General features: G+C 37.5%; 1 protein-coding gene across 5 annotated transcripts in view; it reads left to right on the top strand.

Moving 5' to 3' along the window:
* Positions 1–21,771, top strand: part of WDR47 (WD repeat domain 47) — an 83,633-nt gene that overhangs the window by 32,163 nt on the left and 29,699 nt on the right. For 3 of the 5 annotated variants that reach the window (XM_044001101.1, XM_044001100.1, XM_044001103.1), the window contains 3 exons: positions 7,255–8,057; positions 12,911–13,037; positions 15,145–15,323. In XM_044001101.1, the coding sequence (XP_043857036.1) occupies positions 7,255–8,057; positions 12,911–13,037; positions 15,145–15,323 (1,109 nt within the window). The remainder of the gene's footprint in view (positions 1–7,254; positions 8,058–12,910; positions 13,038–15,144; positions 15,324–21,771) is intronic. The other 2 variants (XM_044001102.1, XM_044001104.1) reach the window with 1 other exon arrangement.

Genomic DNA, 21,771 nt, shown 5'->3' with positions numbered 1-21,771 from the left:
AAGTCTTTTTCCTGTTTAGTTTTTTATGCTTCTCCAGGGCCTTGTATTTGCAAGTCAAATTTTCTATTCAGTTCAGGTCTTTTCATCACAAATGCCTGAAAGTCCTCTTTTTTCATTGAAGTCCCATTTTTCCTCTGAAAGATTATACACAGTTTTTCTGGGTATGTGATTTTTTTTTTAAACAGTTTGATCTTTTATGAAAGATCACTTCTAAGGTGGTTGAGGTAGACTTTTCAAGGAAGGTAGCATTTGAGGTAGGTTGATGGTGTGTAGAATTTCAACTAGTGGAGATAGAAGGGAGAGGGTGTCAAAAGGTGATAGAATGGGATGAACAGAGGTTCAAAGGGCAAGGGAAAATGCAAGGCATATTTAGGGAATGATGAATAGTTCTATTTGACTGGAGTATAGTGTATATTAAAGGGAGCAATGGTTAGAATCACATTTCAGTAGACCTTGAATACCAGACAAAGGAACTAGGACTTTATTTGGTAGATGGTGGGGATCACCTGGAACATTTTTAGACAATAGAATGACCTAATCATAACTATGGTTTAGGAAGATAATCTGTTGGCCATGTGTGGGATGAATTTTCGGGGAGGAAGGCTAGAGGACATTGACATGTCATACCTGGATTTTACATTAACTTCCCTCTCATTCTCTGTGCCTCTAGGTTATTCCCTCTTCATCCTGTATGCTACTAGTAGATTGATATTTTTTATCTCCTTGCTTTCATCATCTTATTCTTCTACTCAAAAACCTTCAGTTGTTCTCCTTTCCCTTTAGGACAGAAGCCAAACTTCTTAATCTTCTCAAAAAGTCAAATAAGTGGTACAGTAGATGGGGCTTTATACATGGACTCAGGAAGACCTGGGCTCAAATTTAGCCCCAGAAACTTACTATGAGCACTGTATGAAACTGGGCAAATTAGCTAACCTCTGTCTGCTTCAGTTTCCTCATCTTTAAAGTAGGTATAATAATAACACCTACCTCCCATGGTTGTGAGAATCAAATGAGATTACATCTGTATAGTGCTTTGTAAACCTTACCTTACAGCACCATAGAAATACTAGCTGTTTTTAGCTATTATTATTTTTAATTTGACGTTCAAAGTCTGCTATAATATGACCCATACTTACTTTTCCCATATCATCTCTTACTATTTCCCTACATGAACTATTTACTTCAGCTAAATTTCCCTTTTCATTGTTTCTCAAACATGCCTTGTGCTCTGCTCATTTTTCATCATCTTTTATACTGTCCTCTATCTTGCCATATGAAAATTCTACCCAGAGGGAATTTTAGAAATTTCATTTTATTTTAATGATACTTTTATTAATAAATTTCTCTGAAAATAAAAAATAGTCCCTGAAAACATTTGAAAAACACAGAAGAAAACTGTAAATGGTTTCATATCTAACTGTTTAATTTTAATATCTACCATTTACTGGAAGAAAGGCTATGTCCTTTAACCTTATCAAGGTAAAATCTAAATTTTGTCTTTATTGACAGTTGTACTCAGTGCGTGTATTCTTTCTTTTCTCTGTGTCATTTCATATCTTTCAACATATCTTAGAAGTCTTTATAGTCATTGTTCCATAACTGTGTAATAATATTACATTATAGTCTTCTGATACAATTTATTCCACCATTCTCAAGTTGGGCACATGCTCTGTTTGTAACTTTTTGCTATTACACATGGTGCTGCTATGAACTTTCAAAAAAATAGGACTTTTTGGCTTTGGAAAATTTCTTTAGGGTATAAACATAATAGAATTAGTGACTCAAAGTTTTCATCTTTTATCATCTTCCAGTTTCACGAATATAAAATGATAACTCTGAGTTGTGTTCATTTGCATTTCTCTTTTGATCACTGATATTGAATACTTTTTCTAGTGTGTTTGTATTACTTTCAAAAAGTATTCCTTTAAAACCTTTGACTATTTATGTTGGTTCACTTAAGATTTTGGATGTCAGATTTTTATTATAGACATTTAATGCAAATATATTCTTGTTCTGGCTCCATTGCTTTCTTAATAGTCTTTGTATGATGTTTGTAAAGGTATTACTTTTGTGCAGTTGTATTTTGAATAAAGCCATGACAATGTTAAATTATAGAAATGGACTCGTACTCATATGGCAATTGATTTGTATTGTAATCATTTGTGTATTATTTATCTTTCTTATTATACTGTAAGCTCCTAGAGGGTAGAGATTGTATTTTATATCTCTTTATATTCCCTGTATCTCCTAGTATGATTCCTTGAACATAATAAATGATCATGAAATATTTATAGACTGAAGGCAGAATTTAAAGTATAACCCCATGCCTCAACTATCTTTGCCAATGAAAGAAATGATGTCATAAATAGTCTAAAAGAGCAAATAATTAAAAAATTCAATTTTGGAGTGTATTTCCTCCCTTGATTTAAATCTGGTTTGTCTCTGAATCATGAAATTTACTTTGTTAATTTCTTCTTTTGTTTCAACCCAACTCGAGAGGAAATATATGATTTCTACCTTTCCTGACTCCCTTGTCCTTATTCCATATTAAAAATGAATTAGCATCACTTTCAAACTAAATAGATTAAACTTTCTCTTTTCTCTAAGTTTGTTTTATATATTTTTAGAGATTAGCAGATTAGTGTTTTTTTAGATAATTTTGCTGATAGTAGAGCCCTACCAGCTCTATTGTACAAGGAGAGAATCTCAAACTATTTTCCTTTAATGCTTCCATTGGACTAATATTGTATCTAAGTGAATATGAACAAGTAGTGAAAACATAAACATGTTTAAATAAGAGATGTTCCAAAAATTGAAAGTAACATGATCAATAATTTGTTGATGTAAAGGTGATTTTTTTCCCCTTTTACTTCTGGTTTTCTGCTCAACAGATTTATCTGTTTCAACCCTGCAACCTCTTTCAGCAGAGTCTTTGTAATTGATAATAACACCAATTTGGAAAAGGTTTGGTGTCAAGGCATGGAAGGGGTTGAGTATGACTTTGTATAAATACAGTATTCTCTGAGTATGATCACATAATTTATGACCATATTATACCTATGAACATTACTTCTCCTTTCTGCTTTCTTCAGAAAACATTCACTGAGGCCTAATGTCTTTCCTCCAATCACTTTCTTCCTTCCTGATTAAGGCCATCATAAACCTTGCTCTGCCTCTGTCTTTTACCATTGTCAACTCAGTTAATTCTATCTCAGGTAATCTTTCTCATATGTACAAACACACAGTCTTTAACCTCATTCTACTGTCCCCTCTCTTGTACAGAACAAAATTTTGTTTTCTTATTTTAATTAATTAGTTCCTGCTTGAAAAGCCTTCAAGAACCCCAAAGAGACATTGCAGTAGGATTTTAGTGGAGAGAGTTCTGACACTATGAGGTGTTTAAAAGAGTATTGAGAGACATGATTTTGAGTAATTTAATAATTTTATTAATAATGTTAGCATTTTAATAAAAGGATTGACATTTGATCATCTCTCTTAGACTAGAGAACCCCTCATGACAGAAGGCTCACAGTTTATATGCCTTTCAAATCATAGGTGTTCCTGAGGGTGGTAATCAACTCTAATTGGTTAGCAGTTAATGAGAGAATGAATATTACAATAAGAGGGTAGACTATATTACAATGAGGGTCTTGGGGTACAGTGACTTGGATCACCCAATTTCCATAGCACCTGTGTGACAAAAGAGAGAATCCACATTTTCCCAGACCTATCTGAGTAAACACAATAAGGAGAAATCCATCCATTAGCCTAAACTTGGAATTTCTTTTACTGTCTTTGAACTCAGCCATCCTGGCTTGGTAACCCTTTTTAGAATGATTTCCCAAACCACTTGATTTTTGGATGAGGAAGTAATATAATACAATAATTAATCCTAATACAATAATTAATTATTAATACCAGAGAGAAATAATCATTTCTCATAACACACATATGTAGATACATACATGTGTACATATACATCTACTGATGGACAAACTCTCTAACTTGCCAATTCAAATGCGTATTTGTAATCTGGGCCATAGAAAGTTTGTTTTTTTGGTATTTCCTGTGTGTCTGCTGATCATGCCTAACTTTTGAGTGATTCTTTTTCTTTTTTTTGTTTGTTTGTTTGTTTTTTTGGTGAGGCAATTGGGGTTAAGTGACTTGCCCAGGGTCACACAGCTAGTAAGTGTCAAGTGTGAGGCTGGATTTGAACTCAGGTCCTCCTGACTCCAGGGCCAATGCTTTATCCACTGCGCCACCTAGCTGCCCCGAACAATTCTTTTTCAAGAGGTTCTGTAATATTTTGGTATTTGATGCAGTTATCACAATTTCATCTATAAATAGGAGTATCTGGACTCTCCACAGGGTATCTCAGTTTGGACTCTATGCAGAATCTTCCCCATCACAATTAATAGATACTTTTCTTTTATATATCTATATCTAGATATTTCCCTGCTTTATGCTTTTTGTCTGATGTTTGTGATTAGACAGTTAAAAACACAGTTATTTGTTGCTATATCTTTTAAGGAATATGGAATGATTTTAATGTATGGACAAGACACCTTTTTAAAAAATAGCCTGTAGGGGCAGCTAGGTGGCGCAGTGGATAGAGCATCGGCCTTGAACTCAGGAGGACCTGAGTTCAAATCCGGCCTCAGACACTTTACACACTTACTAGCTGTGTGACCCTGGGCAAGTCACTTAACCCCAATTGCCTCACCAAAAAAAAAAAATAGCCTGTAAAATGGCATTGTGTTCTCCTAAATCACATGGTATTTCATAAACAAATTACAAAAATACAGTCTACATCTTTTAATCAGTTGTGAAATGGTAAATGTGGTTAGAGTTAGAACCCCCAAGATAGAGTAGCATGTGTACTACAGATCTCATTATCTCCCCCCCCCCAAAAAAAAAATCTTTTCTTTTTCTTTCTTTCTTTCTTTTGTGGGGTAATGAGGGTTAAGTGACTTGCCCAGGGTCACACAGATAATAAGTATAAAGTGTCTGGATCCGGATTTGAACTCAGGTTCTCCTGAATCCAGGGCCTGTTGCTTTATCCACTGTGCCACCTAGTGGGGCCCCCTCCTTTTCTAAACTTTCCTATTGCTAAGGGCACCACAATCTTCCTGGTCACCCAGGCTCCCAAAATAGGTTTCATCCTCTACTCTTTACTTGTATTCATCTCACAAATTCAATCAGTTGCTGAGTCTTATAGTTTTATAACATCTCTCCCAGAAGTTCTTTCTCTCTACTCATGAAGCCACCATTTCTGGGTCAGGCCAAACCTGGACTGTTACAATCACCTGGTTGTTTTCCCTGCCTCAAGTCCCTCCCTAGTCTGTTCCATCGTCCACTTAGCTGCCAAAATGATTTTCCTAAAGTATAGGTCTTATCATGTCATCTTCACTTGCCCCCTACTCAGTAAATTCCAGTGGTTCCTGTAACCCCCGCAGGATCAAATAGAAAATCCTGTTTGCATTTTAAAACCCTTTAAAACCTGATTTCTTTCTACCTTTTTAGTCTGCTTACATTGTACTTCCCTCCATGTGCTCTGTGATTTGGTAACACTGACTTGCTCTTCCTCGTACAGGATGTTCTGTCTCCTGATTCCCTGCCTTTTTACTCGTTTGCCCCTCATGCCTAAAACACTTTCCTTCCTTCCCATTGCCCCCTGGATTTCCTGGTTTCCTTCAGCACTCCGCTGAAATCCCAACTTTTGCAAGAGGACGTTCTGTACCCCCCACAACCTCTGGACCTTCTCTCCGAGATTGTCTCCCTTTTGTACTATATATAGATCTTGTATGTGCATAGTTGTCTATGTTTTCTCCCATTAGAACATAAGTTCCTTGACATCAGGGGTTGTCTCACTTTTTTTATATGTATCCTTGATGCTTAGCAGTCTTGGTGTATAGTAAGCATGTAATAAATGCTCCTTAAAAAGTCATTCATTCATCTAACCATTATCTTATCCCCTCTGTCCTACTTTATGCAATACCTAGTCAAAGGAGGCTCTCCACCAGATTACCTTAAGTCCACAACCAGGACAGTCTAACATAGAGAATGTGAAATTCCTCTATAAGTTTATATTCTTTATGTATATGTGCTACCCATTCCTCTTACAACTCCATTATCTGATGATAGGAAATAGATACAAGTACCTGAATGGCCATCTAGTCTAATTTAAGTAGTATAATTAGTTGAGCAGTGAGCTAAAGTAAACATTTAGCTATACACTACTTGAAAATAATTGTTCTTCAACTTTCACTTTTCTTTTTTTATATGTGATATATTTTACCAAATTCATTCTTTATATTTCAATTAAATTTTAATTAACAGGCACTTATTTTCTCTCACTTCCACCTCCCATCCCACTGAAAAAAGAAAAAGGAAAATACAAAATCCTTGTAACAAAAATGTATTGTCAAGCAAAACGAATTCCTATATTGGCCAATATACACTGACCATGGCCAAAATTATGTCTTATTCTATATATTTAATCTCTGACCTTTCTGTCAGGAGATGGGAAGCTTCATCATAATCCTTTGGAATCATGGTTGGTCAGAGTTAAATCTTTTTACAATGTTATTTGTTATACTGCCTTTCCCTGTGCATCATACAATTGTTCATTTACCCAAAGATCTCTGGATAAGGACATCTGCTTTCTTGTAAGATACAGAACCAAAAAACTAACAGTTTTTATCAATAGCCAAAAGAGCCCTATTGTTAATTCCCTCGGTTTCAAAGGCTCTGTCTTTCACTGATGAGGTCTATCCTACTACAATCATCCTGCTATATCCTAGTAATTCAATTTTCACTTTTCAATATGTGGCAACTTTAAAATCCTACAAATAACCTAAACTCCTCAAGTTATGTATGTATATATCCAGTCCCAAATCTGTTAAGGTATTTTAGTATGAGGTCAATCCTACTGCATGACTTTAATATTTCCTGTAGTTTAGAGTTGAAATTGTATTGACTTCTATGAAGATTGTTATTTCAGAATGATCTTGGGAGTCTTATGTTGAAATTTTGATTAGGGAGGTAGGGGGAGCAGAGTTTAGCTGCTCTTAGGAAAAGATATTTTCATATAATATGATGATATCTTGTGACACTCTATTTTTTCCCTTTGTAGGTAATACTACAAAGACTAATTTGACAAAATCTATTTGAAAAAGAAGTCCTATCCTGTGTTTGTGATCCCATAGTAGTATCCTTTTAAGAATGGTCAATTTTAGTATTTTTTCTTTACAGTTGGAATTTACCATGCAAGAAGCTGTGCAGTGCCTCCACGCCTTAGAAGAGTACTGCCCTTCTAAAGATGACTATAGCAAACTCTGTCTGTTACTTACTTTGCCTCGCCTGACTAATCATGCAGAATTCAAGGACTGGAACCCCAGCACTGCACGCGTTCACTGTTTTGAAGAGGCTTGTGTTATGGTAGCAGAGTTCATCCCTGCTGACAGGAAGCTAAGTGAAGCTGGTTTTAAAGCAAGTAACAATCGTTTATTTCAGCTTGTAATGAAGGGACTACTTTATGAATGTTGTGTTGAATTTTGTCAGAGTAAAGCAACTGGAGAAGAAATCACAGAAAGTGAAGTACTTCTTGGCATTGACCTTTTATGTGGTAATGGTTGTGATGATTTGGACTTGAGTTTATTGTCATGGCTTCAAAATCTTCCACCTACAGTCTTCTCTTGTGCTTTTGAACAAAAGATGCTGAATATTCATGTTGACAAACTTTTGAAACCTACAAAAGCTGCATATGCTGATCTTCTTACTCCTCTTATCAGCAAACTTTCCCCTTATCCTTCATCCCCAATGAGAAGGCCTCAGTCAGCTGATGCTTACATGACACGCTCTCTGAATCCTGCTTTAGATGGCCTAACTTGTGGTCTAACTAATCATGATAAGCGAATCTCAGATCTTGGAAACAAAACTTCTCCAATGTCACACTCCTTTGCTAATTTCCATTATCCAGGGGTACAAAACCTTAGTAGAAGTCTCATGCTTGAAAATACAGAATGTCATAGTATTTATGAAGAATCACCTGAACGGTAAGTATCGGTTTATAAAAATTGCTATAGGGGTGATAGAAAACAATTGATGTTTGTGCAGAATGAACCTTATAGTTATATTTTTTTAAATTAAGTTGTATTTTGTTTTCATGAAGATCCTATTTCTCTCTCTCCCACTTCTTCTCTTCTCCCTCCTCAATGAGAAAGCAAGAAAAACAAAACCCTGGTTAAAAACATGGATAGATAAGCATGGCTATGCTCCCTCCTCCCCCATCCCCCTAAAAAGTCTCATTCTGCACTCTGAATCTATCACCTCTTTAATTAGGAGATGGGTAGTATGTTTAATCATGAGTCCTCTGGAATTGTGGCTAGTAATTGTGATCAAATGTCCTAAATATTTCAAAATTGTTTGTCTTTACAATATTGCTGTTATTGTATGTTATTCTCCTAGTTCAGTTCTTAACAACCCTTCTCAAGTTTCTCTGAAACTATCTCCTTCATTATTTCTTATAGCACCAAGTGTTCCAATCACATTCATATACATATATTATTTGTTCATCCATTTCCCTATTAATGGTGTCCCCTCTCCAGTTCCCAGTTCTTTGCCACTGTAAACAAAACCTGCTATGAATATTTTTGTATTTATGTCTCTTATGGACTTATGTCTTTCCTATATTTGATTTCTTTGGGATTTAGATGTAGTAGAGGTATTGCTGGGTCAAAGGGCATGTACATTAACTTTTTGGGCATATCAACCTTACAGTTCCTGAGACTATTACTTTAAAATTAAGTCCTGGGGCAGCTAGGTGGTGCAGTGGATAAAGCATTGGCCCTGGATTCAGGAGGACCTGAGTTCAAATCTGTCCTCAGACACTTGACACTTACTAGCTGTGTGACCCTGGGCAAGTCACTTAACCTTCGTTGCCCCACAAAAAAAAAAAAGTCCTTATATTTTTTAACTGAACTGCCTGTCATAGTGCCTGGCATACAGCAGAGGCTTAATAAAGGTTTGTTGATTGGTTAGTATTTTTAAGTAACATTGGATAGAGTTATTTAGAGGCATGGGAATAGTAACAGTAATAGCAGACATTGATACAGCACTTTTAAGTTTTCAAAGGACTTTCCATATATTATCTCATTTGATGCCTACAGTTATATAAGGTAGGTACGACAGGTATTGCTCTCCTCATTTTACAGAAGAGAAAGTTTACCTTCAGTGAGATTTAGTGACTTGCCCTTGTGATGGAATGAGTCAGTGGTATTAAATTCAAATATAAATGAATTCATGCAGGCATACTTTGTTGTAGTTGTTCAGTCATTTCAATCATATCCAACTCTTCTTCACCCTATTTGGCGTTTTCTTGGTAAAGATACTGGAATGGTTTGTCATTTCCTTCTCTAGCTCATTTCACAGATGAGGAAACTGAAGCAAATAGGGTTAGTTGACTTGCTCAGAGTCATACAGCTAATAAGTGTCTCAGGCCAGATTTGAAATTACGAAGATAAGGGGGCAGCTAGGTGGTGCAGTGGATAAAGCATTGGCCCTGGATTCAGGAGGACCTGAGTTCAAATCGGCCTCAGACACTTGACACTTACTAGCTGTGTGACCCTGGGCAAGTCACTTAACCCTCATTGGCCCTCTGAAAAAAAAAGAAATAAGGAAGATAAGTCTTCTTGATTCCAGATCTGGCATTCCATGCACTGTACCACCTAGTTGTCCCTATATATTGACTTAGAAAATCATAAGTTGACATTATGTTGAATTGTATTTTTATTTACTTTGTCAAGCATTTCCCAATTGCATTTTAATTTGATATCTGATTTGGGCTGCTACACTTGGGAGTTTAGCAGGCAGCATGGGCCCTGAATTTGACACTCGACCTAAGTGATTTCACAGGCTCTCTCCAATTCAGACATTTTTAAAACAAGAAGTACTACATCCTGAAAACAGTGACTACCTTAAAACAACAAGTCTTTTTCCTTCCCTTTAATCCTATTTTCCCTCACCTTGTACTCCCAGAAAGGAATGGTCTCTCCCCATACCAAAATCCCTACCAGGCACTGATACCATATAGAGGGGAATCTGGCCTATAATCAAATCCATTTGTTCCTGCAACTTCCACAGCTGCCTCTAGAGGCTCCTTTTTGTGAGAAGGGTACTTGTGGGGAAGTGGAACAGGAAGAGAATAGGCATTTATTAAGGGCCACCTTTGTGCCAGGCACTGCACTAAGTACTTTATAAATATTAGCACCCTAACATCTCAGATATAAAGTGGGAGAGTCTTTAGTGGCAAACTTCAGCAGTCCTGACTTTTAGGCATGATATTTTCTTGAAACTTCATCTTAAACCTATTCACTATCAGGGGAATATATACTCTTTTATCTGTCAGTACATTGGCAAAAGCTTTTTAATAAATAGGGTCGTCTTTGCATAAACCGTTAGTCAGCATTGAATCAAGTTGTGATATATGAAGTGACAAGAAGTGAAGACTGCTTATATTTTTAAATGGGTAGTGGTAAGGACCTGGTAAACTGGAAAGCACCTTTTAATATGCTAGGGACTGTTCTAAGTGCTTTACAGATATTATCTTATTTGATACTCACAACATATAGAAATGGAAGATTTGCTTAGGTGCATTATTATCGCTAATGTATGTGTATTTTAGGACTTGAATATATTTAGTCTATCTTTAGAAAGTAGTTTTCTCAATTGCTTTTAGGCACTTACATACTAATTCATCTGTTAAACTGCAAATTATGTATCATAAGTAGAAACATCAGTGGACATTAATTCCTTAGTCTTTTTAAAGTCAGTGATTAATTTATATTTTGACTATTTCATAGGTTTACACTTCTGTTTTCCCACTTAATTTCTAAATTCATTATTCTTTCCTTAATAGCTAACATCTACATCATGCTTTACATTTTGCAAAGTACTTTACAGAAATTATCTCTTTTGATCCTCACTACAAGCTTGTTAGGTAGGTTCTATTATAATCCCCATTTTGCAAAAGAAACCATCTCAGAAGGATTAAGTGACTTGCCTAAAGTCATATAATTAGGAAGTGTCTAAAGAAGAATTAAAACTCAGCACTTCCTGACTCTTATTAAGTGCTCTATCCATTCAGCCAACTAACTACCTTATTCAGAGAATAAAAATAATAAAATAGAGCCTTGTTTTTCAAATTTGGGTGCTAACATATCCATTACAATAAAATAGTACTTACAGTCAATACATAATTATTCATATTACAATGACTTTTAAAAGAATGAATGGATAAAGCATTTAGTAAGTGGTTACTACGTGGAAAACAGTGTGCTAAGAACTGGAGATACAAATAGAAAAGATAGTCTCTGCTATCAAGGAACTCAAGATTGCCAATAGGGGAGACAACACACACAAAAGTTTCAGTTGCCAATCAGATGGAAAAGGTCCTGTGGTCCTTAAGGTTTAGCAGCAAAGCAGATAGTCCTGCCTCTTCTTTAATGCCATTTGCACGAATAAAATCATAGCAGTTTCTGATGTTGAACCATCAGACCATGCCAGGGACTGTGGAGGCAGGAATTTTATTTTCTGGGTTTTCAGAAGCTGTGGCTATAGCACCAGGAGGAGCAGTTACCAGCCTACATCTCCACAGAGTTGCTTTCTAAGGTGATTGCTATGGGCTCTAGCATTTGCTATTCTGAAGGCTCTTGGGTTTAGGGTCCTGGGCTGCCTCCATCAGGGTCAGAGGAGAGATGGTTTTTATGGTGCTGGTGGTAGTTTGACTTACCTGATACATGCTGCCTCCTGTCTTTCCCTCAGGGTGGCTTGCTGCTTCAGCTAGCTGGCTTGCCTGCCCTTTGAGTGTAAGATGGTTGGAAAGGCTGGCCCATTCTTCACAGGAGTTGCTTCCCTGAAATGGTAGTGTTGAGGGCTGGAATGGGAAGCAGGATGAGTGGTCTGGGCTACAAATGGCAAAACTCAGGATCAGTGGGCTGCATCAGCCCAGACCGGATGAAAATGTAATTGGGAAGTGTGTAACAAAATAAAAATAAAGTAAAACACAGAGGATGTCAGTTTGTGGATTTCTTAGTCAATATGTAGCCTACAGAGATCCATTTCTGTTTGAGTTTGACACTGCTGGTCTGGAGGGGTGATGCCCATGGTCTGCTGGTAGCAGTTGGTCAACTGCTGTTGCTGGTGATAGTGAAGAAGCAGCCCTTCTCCTGGATTTCTCCCTTTGATGGTGGTAATGGGAGCTGGGCTTTAAGCAGGTCTGGTAGTTTGGGGGACACAGCTGCTCCTAAGGCTCTTGGTTTAAGGTCCTGGTCTGTCTCCATTTAGATTGATCCTTGTTGAGGTCAGAGAGTAAGAATTACCAACATCTCTGAAGAATTTAAGAAATAACCAGACACATACATTGCAAGCAGATTCTAAGTGATACCTACCAGAAAAGTATATATTCACCTTTTGCGTGTATTAGGTACAGAGAGAATGAAGAAAGTTTTTCAGGAAATTGTAGGAAGATAGGAAAGAAAAACATGGGGTAGTCCTTAAGACACTGAGAGAAACTATTTGGGGAGAGGATATACCACAGTGTTACATAAATTTAAAGCAGGAACGGACCTTCGAAATCAGTCATTTAGTTCAGGTGCCTTACTGAAAGGAGTTTGGAGCACACAGGTGTTAAGTGACCCATCAGAAGTTACATAGCTAATTGATAGGTATAGTACTCTTATTTTTCCTAAATCAATTTTCAATCAACTTTTTGAGTTGCATTTGTCTTAGGTGAGAAAAGTTTCTTCATAGCTCCTTTGTTAAGATGTTTTCTGTTAAAATGTATCTATCCTCACACTTGTTTGCCTACACTAATTTCATCATTTTTGTTCCTTTCGTACTTTTTGGAAAGAAGTGATACTCCTTCAGAAGCACAGCATCCTGTGAGCAGTGAAAACTTAGAGCAGGGTTCAGCTTCAGAAAAAGAGCCAGCAAATGGAACACAAAATCCTGTACCAGCCAAACAAGAAAAAAATGAGGTAACATCAGTGTCACATGATGTCATTTAAATAAGAACAGGGACTTGCTGATTTGGAACTTGACTATATTTTTCTGGTACTCCTTTGGGGGAGTATATTTAGCTTTTTCTTTTGAATGGCTCATTCTTTCCCTTCCAATAAATATAGGGCATTAAAAAACTTTATCATGAATGATTGGACAATATAGATTTGTAATAGTGTAATTAATTATGTTTTCTACTTAGGTCTGTGTATCTCCAACCCAAGAGTTATAGAAAATGGATCAAAAATAGACTTGAATTTTCAGTTATAGCTTGTAATCTTTTACTAACTGGCATTAATGAGAAAGCTACTATTTACACTATTAATATAGAACCCTATGTACTTGACTTTGAGCTTTAAGGGTTGCTAGGTTGTTCTTTCTTGACCTTTCTTACAATCCTGAAGAAAAACTATATAGTTTTTTTGTTTTTGTTTTTGTTTTTGTTATGCGGGGCAATGAGGAACTATATAGTTTTTTAAATGGGGTTTAAATTTTATTTTATGTAGAGTCATTAAAAAAAGGTCTTGCAAATTAAAATTGTTTAAACATTTCATGGTGTCAATTAAATTTCTTATTATTTAAAACTGATGATAATGTTATGGTTGCTCTTTCACTTAAATATTGCTGTTAATGATTAGTCGGAGGAAGAAATCATTTTATGTACTATTGATGGGAAATTGTTAGAAATAAACATTTCATCATTTATCTAACTCATTCTGTCTGATTTTTCTCAGTAGGAAATGCCTAACTCTAGTGGTGAATAATAAATTCAGCTGTAGCACTTGTGTTTTTAACAAGTCAACGATTAGGTCATGGTATTTTTGCTACTGCCTTTTTATTTTTGGTAAGGCAATTGGGGTTAAGTGACTTGCCCAGGGTCACACAGCTAGTGTCAAGTGGCTGAGGCTGGATTTGAACTCAGGTCCTCCTGAATCCAGAGCCAGTGCTCTATCCACTGCGCCACCTAACTGCCCCTTGCTACTGACTTTTTTTTTTTTTTTAAGTGAGGCAATTGGGGTTAAGTGACTTGCCCAGGGTCACACAGCTAGTGTCAAGTGTCTGAGGCCGGATTTGAACTCAGGTACTCCTGACTCCAGGGCCAGTGCTCTATCCACTGTGCCACCTAGCTGCCCCTTGCTACTGACTTTTGAGAATGGTATTTGAGAATAGTCTCTCTGTCTCTCTGTATCTCTCCCTGTCTCTCTTCCTTTCTTTCCTTCCCTTCTTCTCCATTTAATACATATGTTTGTATTATATATATATATTTTTTTTTCTACACACACACACACACACACACACACACACACAGAGAAAATCTCTTACAAGAGAACTCTTAGCATTCTACCATGTCCAGCCCTAGAGCTGGTCATTTTGTTCGAAGATGCTTTCAGTGCACTGACCTGTTAACTCTTATACAGCCATTCCAGAATAGCATAGGCCTGTTATGACCCTAGAATGGAACCCATCTTGGTAATAGAACCTTTTGTTGCCAACTATAGAATCTTGTAAATATTAATCCACCTTCAGCACCTTTCTTTAGATGTCATATAACTACTTTGCCAATAGGAAGATTGAAATAGTTAACTTTTTGTTTTTAGAGGTCTTTTGAGACCATACTAAAATACTTCTTAGGGGTGAAGTTTTGTTAGGTTTCCTGTCTGCAACAACTAAGGAATTTTAATGCTTAAATTAAGCATGTTGGACAAGACTATCGAAACATTTTGTGGAATAGTAATATCCTTTGTATAAAAAATTAAACTTGTAGATCATAATAAGAGAGGAGTTTTTAATTGCTTTTTCTGTTAGCACTGATGAATTTGTTTTAAGCCATCTAGATTTTCTTGTTAGGTTTTCCTTGTGACCACAACCTTGTATTGTTTTTAGATGGTTGGTTGGGGTTAGGGGTGTACTCTGTGACCTGGGAATAGACCAAAGCTAATTGGCCTACTTGAATATTGAGCCATGCTCTTGGCCTTACTGGTATGATAATATTTTGCATAGAACAGTATAATCAATATATAATATGTATCTGTCATAGTCTTTTAAAATGTATTAATTTTAATATAATATTCTAATTTTTTTAAGCTTCGTGATTCAACAGAACAGTTTCAAGAATATTATAGGCAGAGATTACGCTATCAGCAGCATTTAGAACAGAAGGAACAGCAACGACAAATTTACCAGCAAATGCTACTTGAAGGAGGTGTAAATCAGGAAGATGGTTCTGACCAGCAACAGAATCTTACTGAGCAGTTCCTTAATAGGTTGGTTTTTTGAACAGTTCTTTCCATTTAAAAAAGTTAATTAAGTTTTTACAAAATGCAAGTATGGAATGACTTTTATTAATATAGCTAAACAGTGGGAGGTTCTCTTATCTTATTTCCAGTAATTTCTCATGTCTTAAAGCCCCTTAAATGTTACAGATTTTCTCACACTCACCAAGCTCCTATTCCTCTTGTGTCTCTATACAGGCACACTTTTCTCAAAGTGAAGATCAGGGCTCAGGGCTGTGCCATTCAGAATCACATTTTTCAGAACTTTGTCAACACTGTCCTCAGGTGCTGATACTGTTTTATGGGAGGGATCAGGACTTAGAACCCAACACCGCCTTAGAGCTTGATGTGTCAGTGAAGTACATCATACTCTATATTTTACCCCCCATCCACTTTCTCTGCACTTCCACTTTTCACCAAGGTTCTACATCTGGCTAAATCACCTTAAGTAATAACACCCTGGAAGCTTTCACAAGTTCCTTATCCTCTAATCAAACAAGGGTTACCAGTGGCATGAGAATGTCTGGACATGCTTTTCTGACCTGGGGATTAATGAACAATTATCAATAATTATGAGTACCTTTCACCTTCTTTAAAAAGTATCTGCCTTTCAGGTTAGGTATTCATAGAGCCAAACATCTTATAGTTATAGAATTCTACAGTCATCCAGTCTGATCCCTTCCTTTATCTAAATCATTCAAAACCCATTTATCCTTCTTTTAAAATATCACCAGGGACAAAAATCAGTTGTTAGTGTTTTTCCCCTCTTCCAGTTGCTTTATATTTATTAATTTGTGTGCATGTTTTTCTGTCTTTTGCCTTCTGACCCCTCCTACCTCCAATTCCCAATAGAATGTAATTTCTTCGAAAGTAAGGCTTTTTTGTCTTTATATCCCCAGTGTGTAGCACAGTGCCTTAAACATGTACTTGGCATTTTATTAAGTGATTGATAAAATTTCAATTCATTGAATTCTGTAACTTCTCTTGTAGCATAATCTAATTTAGTGCTATCAGGAAGTATATTCAGCATTGCTTATACTTAGAGACTTACAACTCTGGCAAGAAACAGTTAAAATATTGTTATTCTAAGAATAACCACGTTTATACATTAGAATGGCCTTATTATTCCTCAGCACTTTTTTCTTTTGAATTTATCCCTATTAATTTAATCTTTTCCTATCTAACAAATTTTCTAATTCTTTAATAATTTTGTTTTTTCTTCTCTAGACCTTCTAAATGTTCTGTATGTCTCATTATGTCCAAAAAGGATGCAGTCCTTTATTAAAAGGCCTGATTAAAATTGAGTTTAATACAGGGGTTCTTAACTTGGAACTTTAAAAAAACTATTTTTTTTTTTTTGGTGAGGCAATTGGGGTTAAGTGACTTGCCCAGGGTCACACAGCTAGTAAATGTTAAGTCTCTGAGGCTGGAGTTGAACTCAGGTCCTTCTGAATCCAGAGCTGGTGCTCTATCCATTGTGCCACCTAGCTGCCCCTAAAAAAACTATTTTGATAAAACTTTACTTCAATATATTTATTTCCTTTGTAATCCTACTATTTTATTTTATGCATTAAAAACATTATTCTGAGAAGGAGTCCATAGGCTTTACCAGGCTGCCAAAAGGGTCCATGACACAAAAAAGGTTAAGAACCCCTGATTTAATGGAAGAATTGTTTCCTGGTTCCTGCCATTCCATCATGCCAGGTCTCCTGTATGGTCTTCAGCCTTCCTCAGGAAGAGGTGAAATGCTATTCCATCACACTCTAGTCTCCTACCCTTGAAGGAAGAGGAGAAAACATGATTCCATTGTGCCAGGTCTCCTATGTAGTCTCCCGGCTCCCTCAGGAAGAAGAGAAATGCTAGTCTCCTACCTGGTTTCCAGCCTCTCTTGGGAAGAGGAAAAACACCTTTCCATCACCAGACCCCGCCTTTGCAGAGTTGAGGACAAAGGATATTGCATGAAGTCTCTAGCCTGGTCACTGCCTTGGGGGAAGGGGAGGAACACCATTCCTTTAGCTCCAGTCTCTTGCCTTCTCTCCTGAAGCTGCCTTAGGCCCTAAGGAACTCCATCCTGAGGTCAAACATACATGGACAATGAAAACCTACCTGAACTTGTTCTTCAGTGATTAAGAACTTTCCCCATGGCCAAACCATTCCCACCCCAGTGATTCTGAACTTCCCCCAACCCTGCCCTATCCCTGATTCCTATTCCCCTCAGCCCAGCACACCAGTGTCACCCTCTAAAGCTGCCCATCCCTTTTCTGTGCTCATCAGAATACCTGTTCCATATATAACAAGCCTGCTTTCATCTTCAATCTTTTCCTTTCCCATGCTTTCTATCTTCTGGCTCTCTCAGAGACCTGGTTCTTTCCTGGTGATTCAGCTTCACTAGCCTCAATTTCCAGCACTGGCTGCTGCACTTGGACTTATTTCCCCCAACTCACCGGAATACTCCTTGCTCCCTATTGCCACTTTCTCGTTCTTCCCTTCTTCCATCACTCAGTAACCTCTTTTTCTATTAGTTCATGCTATTACTATCTACCACCCAATCAAAATCCTGGTAACTGTTGTTTACAGACCCCCAGGTCACTTCCTTTCCTTCCCCAATGAGTTTGATACCTGGCTTATAATTTTTCTCTCCTCCCCAACTCCAGCCCTCATACTAGGGGACTTCAACATACATATTGGTATTCCCTTAAACACCCTAATCATCCCATAACTTACTCATTTCCCATGAGCTGCTCCTTCAGCCCCACACACCATAGTCGTGTTCTTGATCTTGTCTTCACCCACACATATACCACTTCCCTTCATGAACTCTGTTACTCTTTGCCCTCTCTGTGACCTCTAATCCCTCTACTCCTCAGTTTTTTTCCCCAGGACATTACTCCTGCACTAGCTATACTCTTCTTTCTTCCCCCTTTGTTGAATCAGTTCAACTCTATACTATCTCACTACTCTTGAGTCGATTGCCCCTCTCCTTATGGTATCTCTGATATTACCCTCTCAAGCCTCAGCCTTGGAACATGCCTTATCATCCATTGCTGCTGCTCCTACACATATCCTCAGTGAAGCTGGAGAAAATCATGAAACACTACTGACTGGGTCCATTACAAATTATGTACCATAACCTGAACTTCACTATGGCAAGGCAATCTTTTTACGCCTAATTAACTCACTATCCCACTCTCCACAGCAGTTCTTCAAAACCTTTTCATCCACCTTAAAACCTCCCCTGCCTTTCCCTCCTCTGATCCTCTCAGTTGAGAACCTTGCCTCATATTTTGTTGAAAAAATTGAGGCCATCATTTGCCAAGTGCTCCTTCCTCTTCCCTCCTCCTTATCTTGTCACCTTATCATAATCACCCATATGCGCTCTGTCATTTTCTCCTGCCTTGCATAATGAGGTGACTATGCCAAGGCAAACCCTTCTACATGTAAAAGCGATCCAATTTCATCCTTTCTTCTCTAGCAGATTGCTCCCTTTATCATCCCAACCCTATCATTTGTCTCCAATTATTCAATTGGCTGTTTCCCTACTGTCTACAAACATGCTTATGTCTTCCCCAGCCTCAAAAAACCCTTTCTTGATCTTTCAGTTTCCTAGCTATCACGCCATAGCTATCCTTCCTTTTGTGGTTAAACTGTCTACGATAGGTTACTTCACTTCCTTTCCTCTCACTCTCTTCTTAACTCTTCATGTGGCATCCATCCTCATCAATCAGCCAACATTGTCCTCTCCAAAGTTACTAATGATCTCTCAAGTGCTGAATCTTAAGACCTTTTCTCAGTCCTAATCCTTCTTGACCTCTTTATATCCTTTGACGCTGTTGTTCATCCTTTTCTCCTTTTGATACTCCCTCCCTCTAGGTTTCCTTGACACAAATCCCTCCTGGTTCTCCTTCTACCTGTCTGACTGATTAGTCTTCTTTGATGGATCTTTATCCAGGTCATGTGGGTGCCCCATAGGCCCTCTCTTGGGCCCTCTTCTCCCTCTTTAATATATAGAATTTCACATGGAGATATCAACTCCAGTGGGTTTAATTTCCATATTTATGCTTGATGATTTTCAAATCTACTTATCCAGCCTTAATCTCTATGCTAACCTCCAGTTTCACATCTCTAATTACCTTTTGGATATCTCAGATGATATGTCCCATAGATTCTTAAAGTTATTGATCTTGAAAACAGGATGCAATTAAGGATTATAGGTCTCCCAGAAGAAATGATAAATGAAAAACCTGGACACCACATGTGGGAAATAACACAAGAAAACTGCCCAGAACTACTGAATACAGAAAACAAATCCGTCATTGAAAGAGTCCACCAGTCCCTTCTAGAAGACAAAAACCACTTCAAACTCCAAGACACATAGTGGCTAATTGAGTAATTCCAACAATAATAGCTAGTTTATATACTGCCTCAAAGCATTTTATAATATTGTTGTTAATTTACTTAGCTTTGAAGTAGGTACTATTATTTTTATAGATTAAGAAACTGAGGAAAAGAAAGGTTAAGTGAGTTTTCTAGCATCACAAGCTAATAAGTGTCTGCGGCCAGATTTGAATTCAAATTACTTCCTGATTCAAGGTCGATGGTTTTATCCACTGTTAACCTAGCTATAAGTAGTCAAGAGAAAGACCTTCAAATATAGAGGAAAGAAAACTTGAATAACACAAAACTATTTTGTACCCACTAGAAATTGTAGACAAAATGGAATAATATATTCTGAACAACTGAAGGACCCTCAGATGCAACCTGAAATCACAGACCCTACAAACTTGAGCCTAATCACCAAGGAAAAAAGATAGCTATAAGGAAGGAGTAAGAGCCCAAGCAGCAGCTACAAGAGCAGGGGCAGTAGGTACAGGACAGAGGGATAGGGAGAACCCAAAAGAGACACAAAAGCAGCAAGAGTCAAGGTGATTGTCATGATGCTGCCATGAGTAGGGTTCTCTTCTACAAACCCCTAACCCCAGAGGTTGGAGGCAGTAGTTTGGGGTCCACCAGCAAGAGGCTGTGCCTTTGTGGAAATATCATTTAGCTAGGCTCTATTACAAGATACTAAGTACGAGATTATGAAACGTCGTCGGTCAGTAAACATTTATTAAGCAGTTACTATGTGTTAGGCACTGTGCTAAGCACTGGGGCAGATCAGAAAAAGATAGCTCCTTCCCTCAAGGAGCTTATAATCTAATGGAGGAAGATAACACAAGTGGAAATGAAAAAGGGGAGAGGAGTGAAGGTACCCTATGTAGAGGCATGTGGAGTCCAATTCAAGGAGAGCAGGTGGAAAATGAAGAATTAGTTGGCCTGAGAGCCTTCTGTAAATGGAGGCATTCTTTGCTCAGCCCTCCAATGAGCGGGGCAGAGGGTACTGAGGATACTGATGAGATGTGAATACCCAAACTTATGCAATCTTCAAGATGATGAGTTTCCTGGTGATGGAATATTCTGGGAGCATGATCATGGCATAATCCAGTCTATGGCGTATAGCTGGTGGGAAAAACCCCAACAATTTGGCACTTTGAAAAACATTTTGCTGTGGAGTATTTCTGCATGAACTGAAATGTAAACCACAATTCCAGTAAAGTTTCCTTCACCCTTCTCCCAGAGGCACTCCTAACGATCTGAACTTTTCTACCATGCTCCCAGCAGCCTTCTCACACTAGAAACCACCTTGGAAGATGCTTCCTCGTCTTAGGCCTTCCTTCTCCAGTTGATAAATTCCTCTCTTTTGAGACAGCCCCCAGGCTAGCCATGCTGACTCCACTTCTGACTCTCTGAACCTCACTATCTCCACACTCCCCCAAGTCACACTTTTCCTTTTATGGGGCTTGCCTTTCTCCATTAGGAAGTAAGCTTCTTGAGGGCAGGACTATCTTTTTTTTTTTCCCATGCATTTGTATTCTGAGGACAAAATATAGTGCTTGGCACATAGTAAACAGTAAATGTTTGTTGTTGACCTAGCTGACTTCTAGTAACAAATTTTAACAGTGTAAAAAATATGAGATAAAGAGGATGAATGGGAGCTTGTTTACACTAGAGCAGAATTTCATAGGGCAGAATAGTTCAAACTTGGCAGAGAAGTAAAACTAAAACTGTATAGGGATTTGAGTAAGGGAAAGAGATATCCAGGAAAAGGGAGTTTTCACCTGAGCAGCTGGTGATTTTAGTTAAAATACAATTTAGGTGAAGAGAAGATTGGGAAGATGGAAGGATTTTCTAGCCATAGGACAGGAAGCAAAAATAAATGAGACATGAAAACTTCACAAATTAGCTAATTATTCCCCATTAAGCAGAGTTTCACTATACTAGATTTTTTTTTTAGTATCCGCATTGTCTTTGATTCATTTAAATTGTGACTCATTATGTTGGATCCCATGCTTCTGTGACTTGTGTTTAATTACTGTAGTCATGACCTGGTTTATAGCTATGT

This window comes from Dromiciops gliroides, chromosome 4 (genome assembly GCF_019393635.1).
Source record: "Dromiciops gliroides isolate mDroGli1 chromosome 4, mDroGli1.pri, whole genome shotgun sequence".
In the NCBI taxonomy this organism is placed as follows: Eukaryota; Metazoa; Chordata; class Mammalia; order Microbiotheria; family Microbiotheriidae; genus Dromiciops; species Dromiciops gliroides.
Note: the sequence above shows the minus strand (reverse complement) of the source record. Positions and strands in the feature narration are given on the sequence as shown.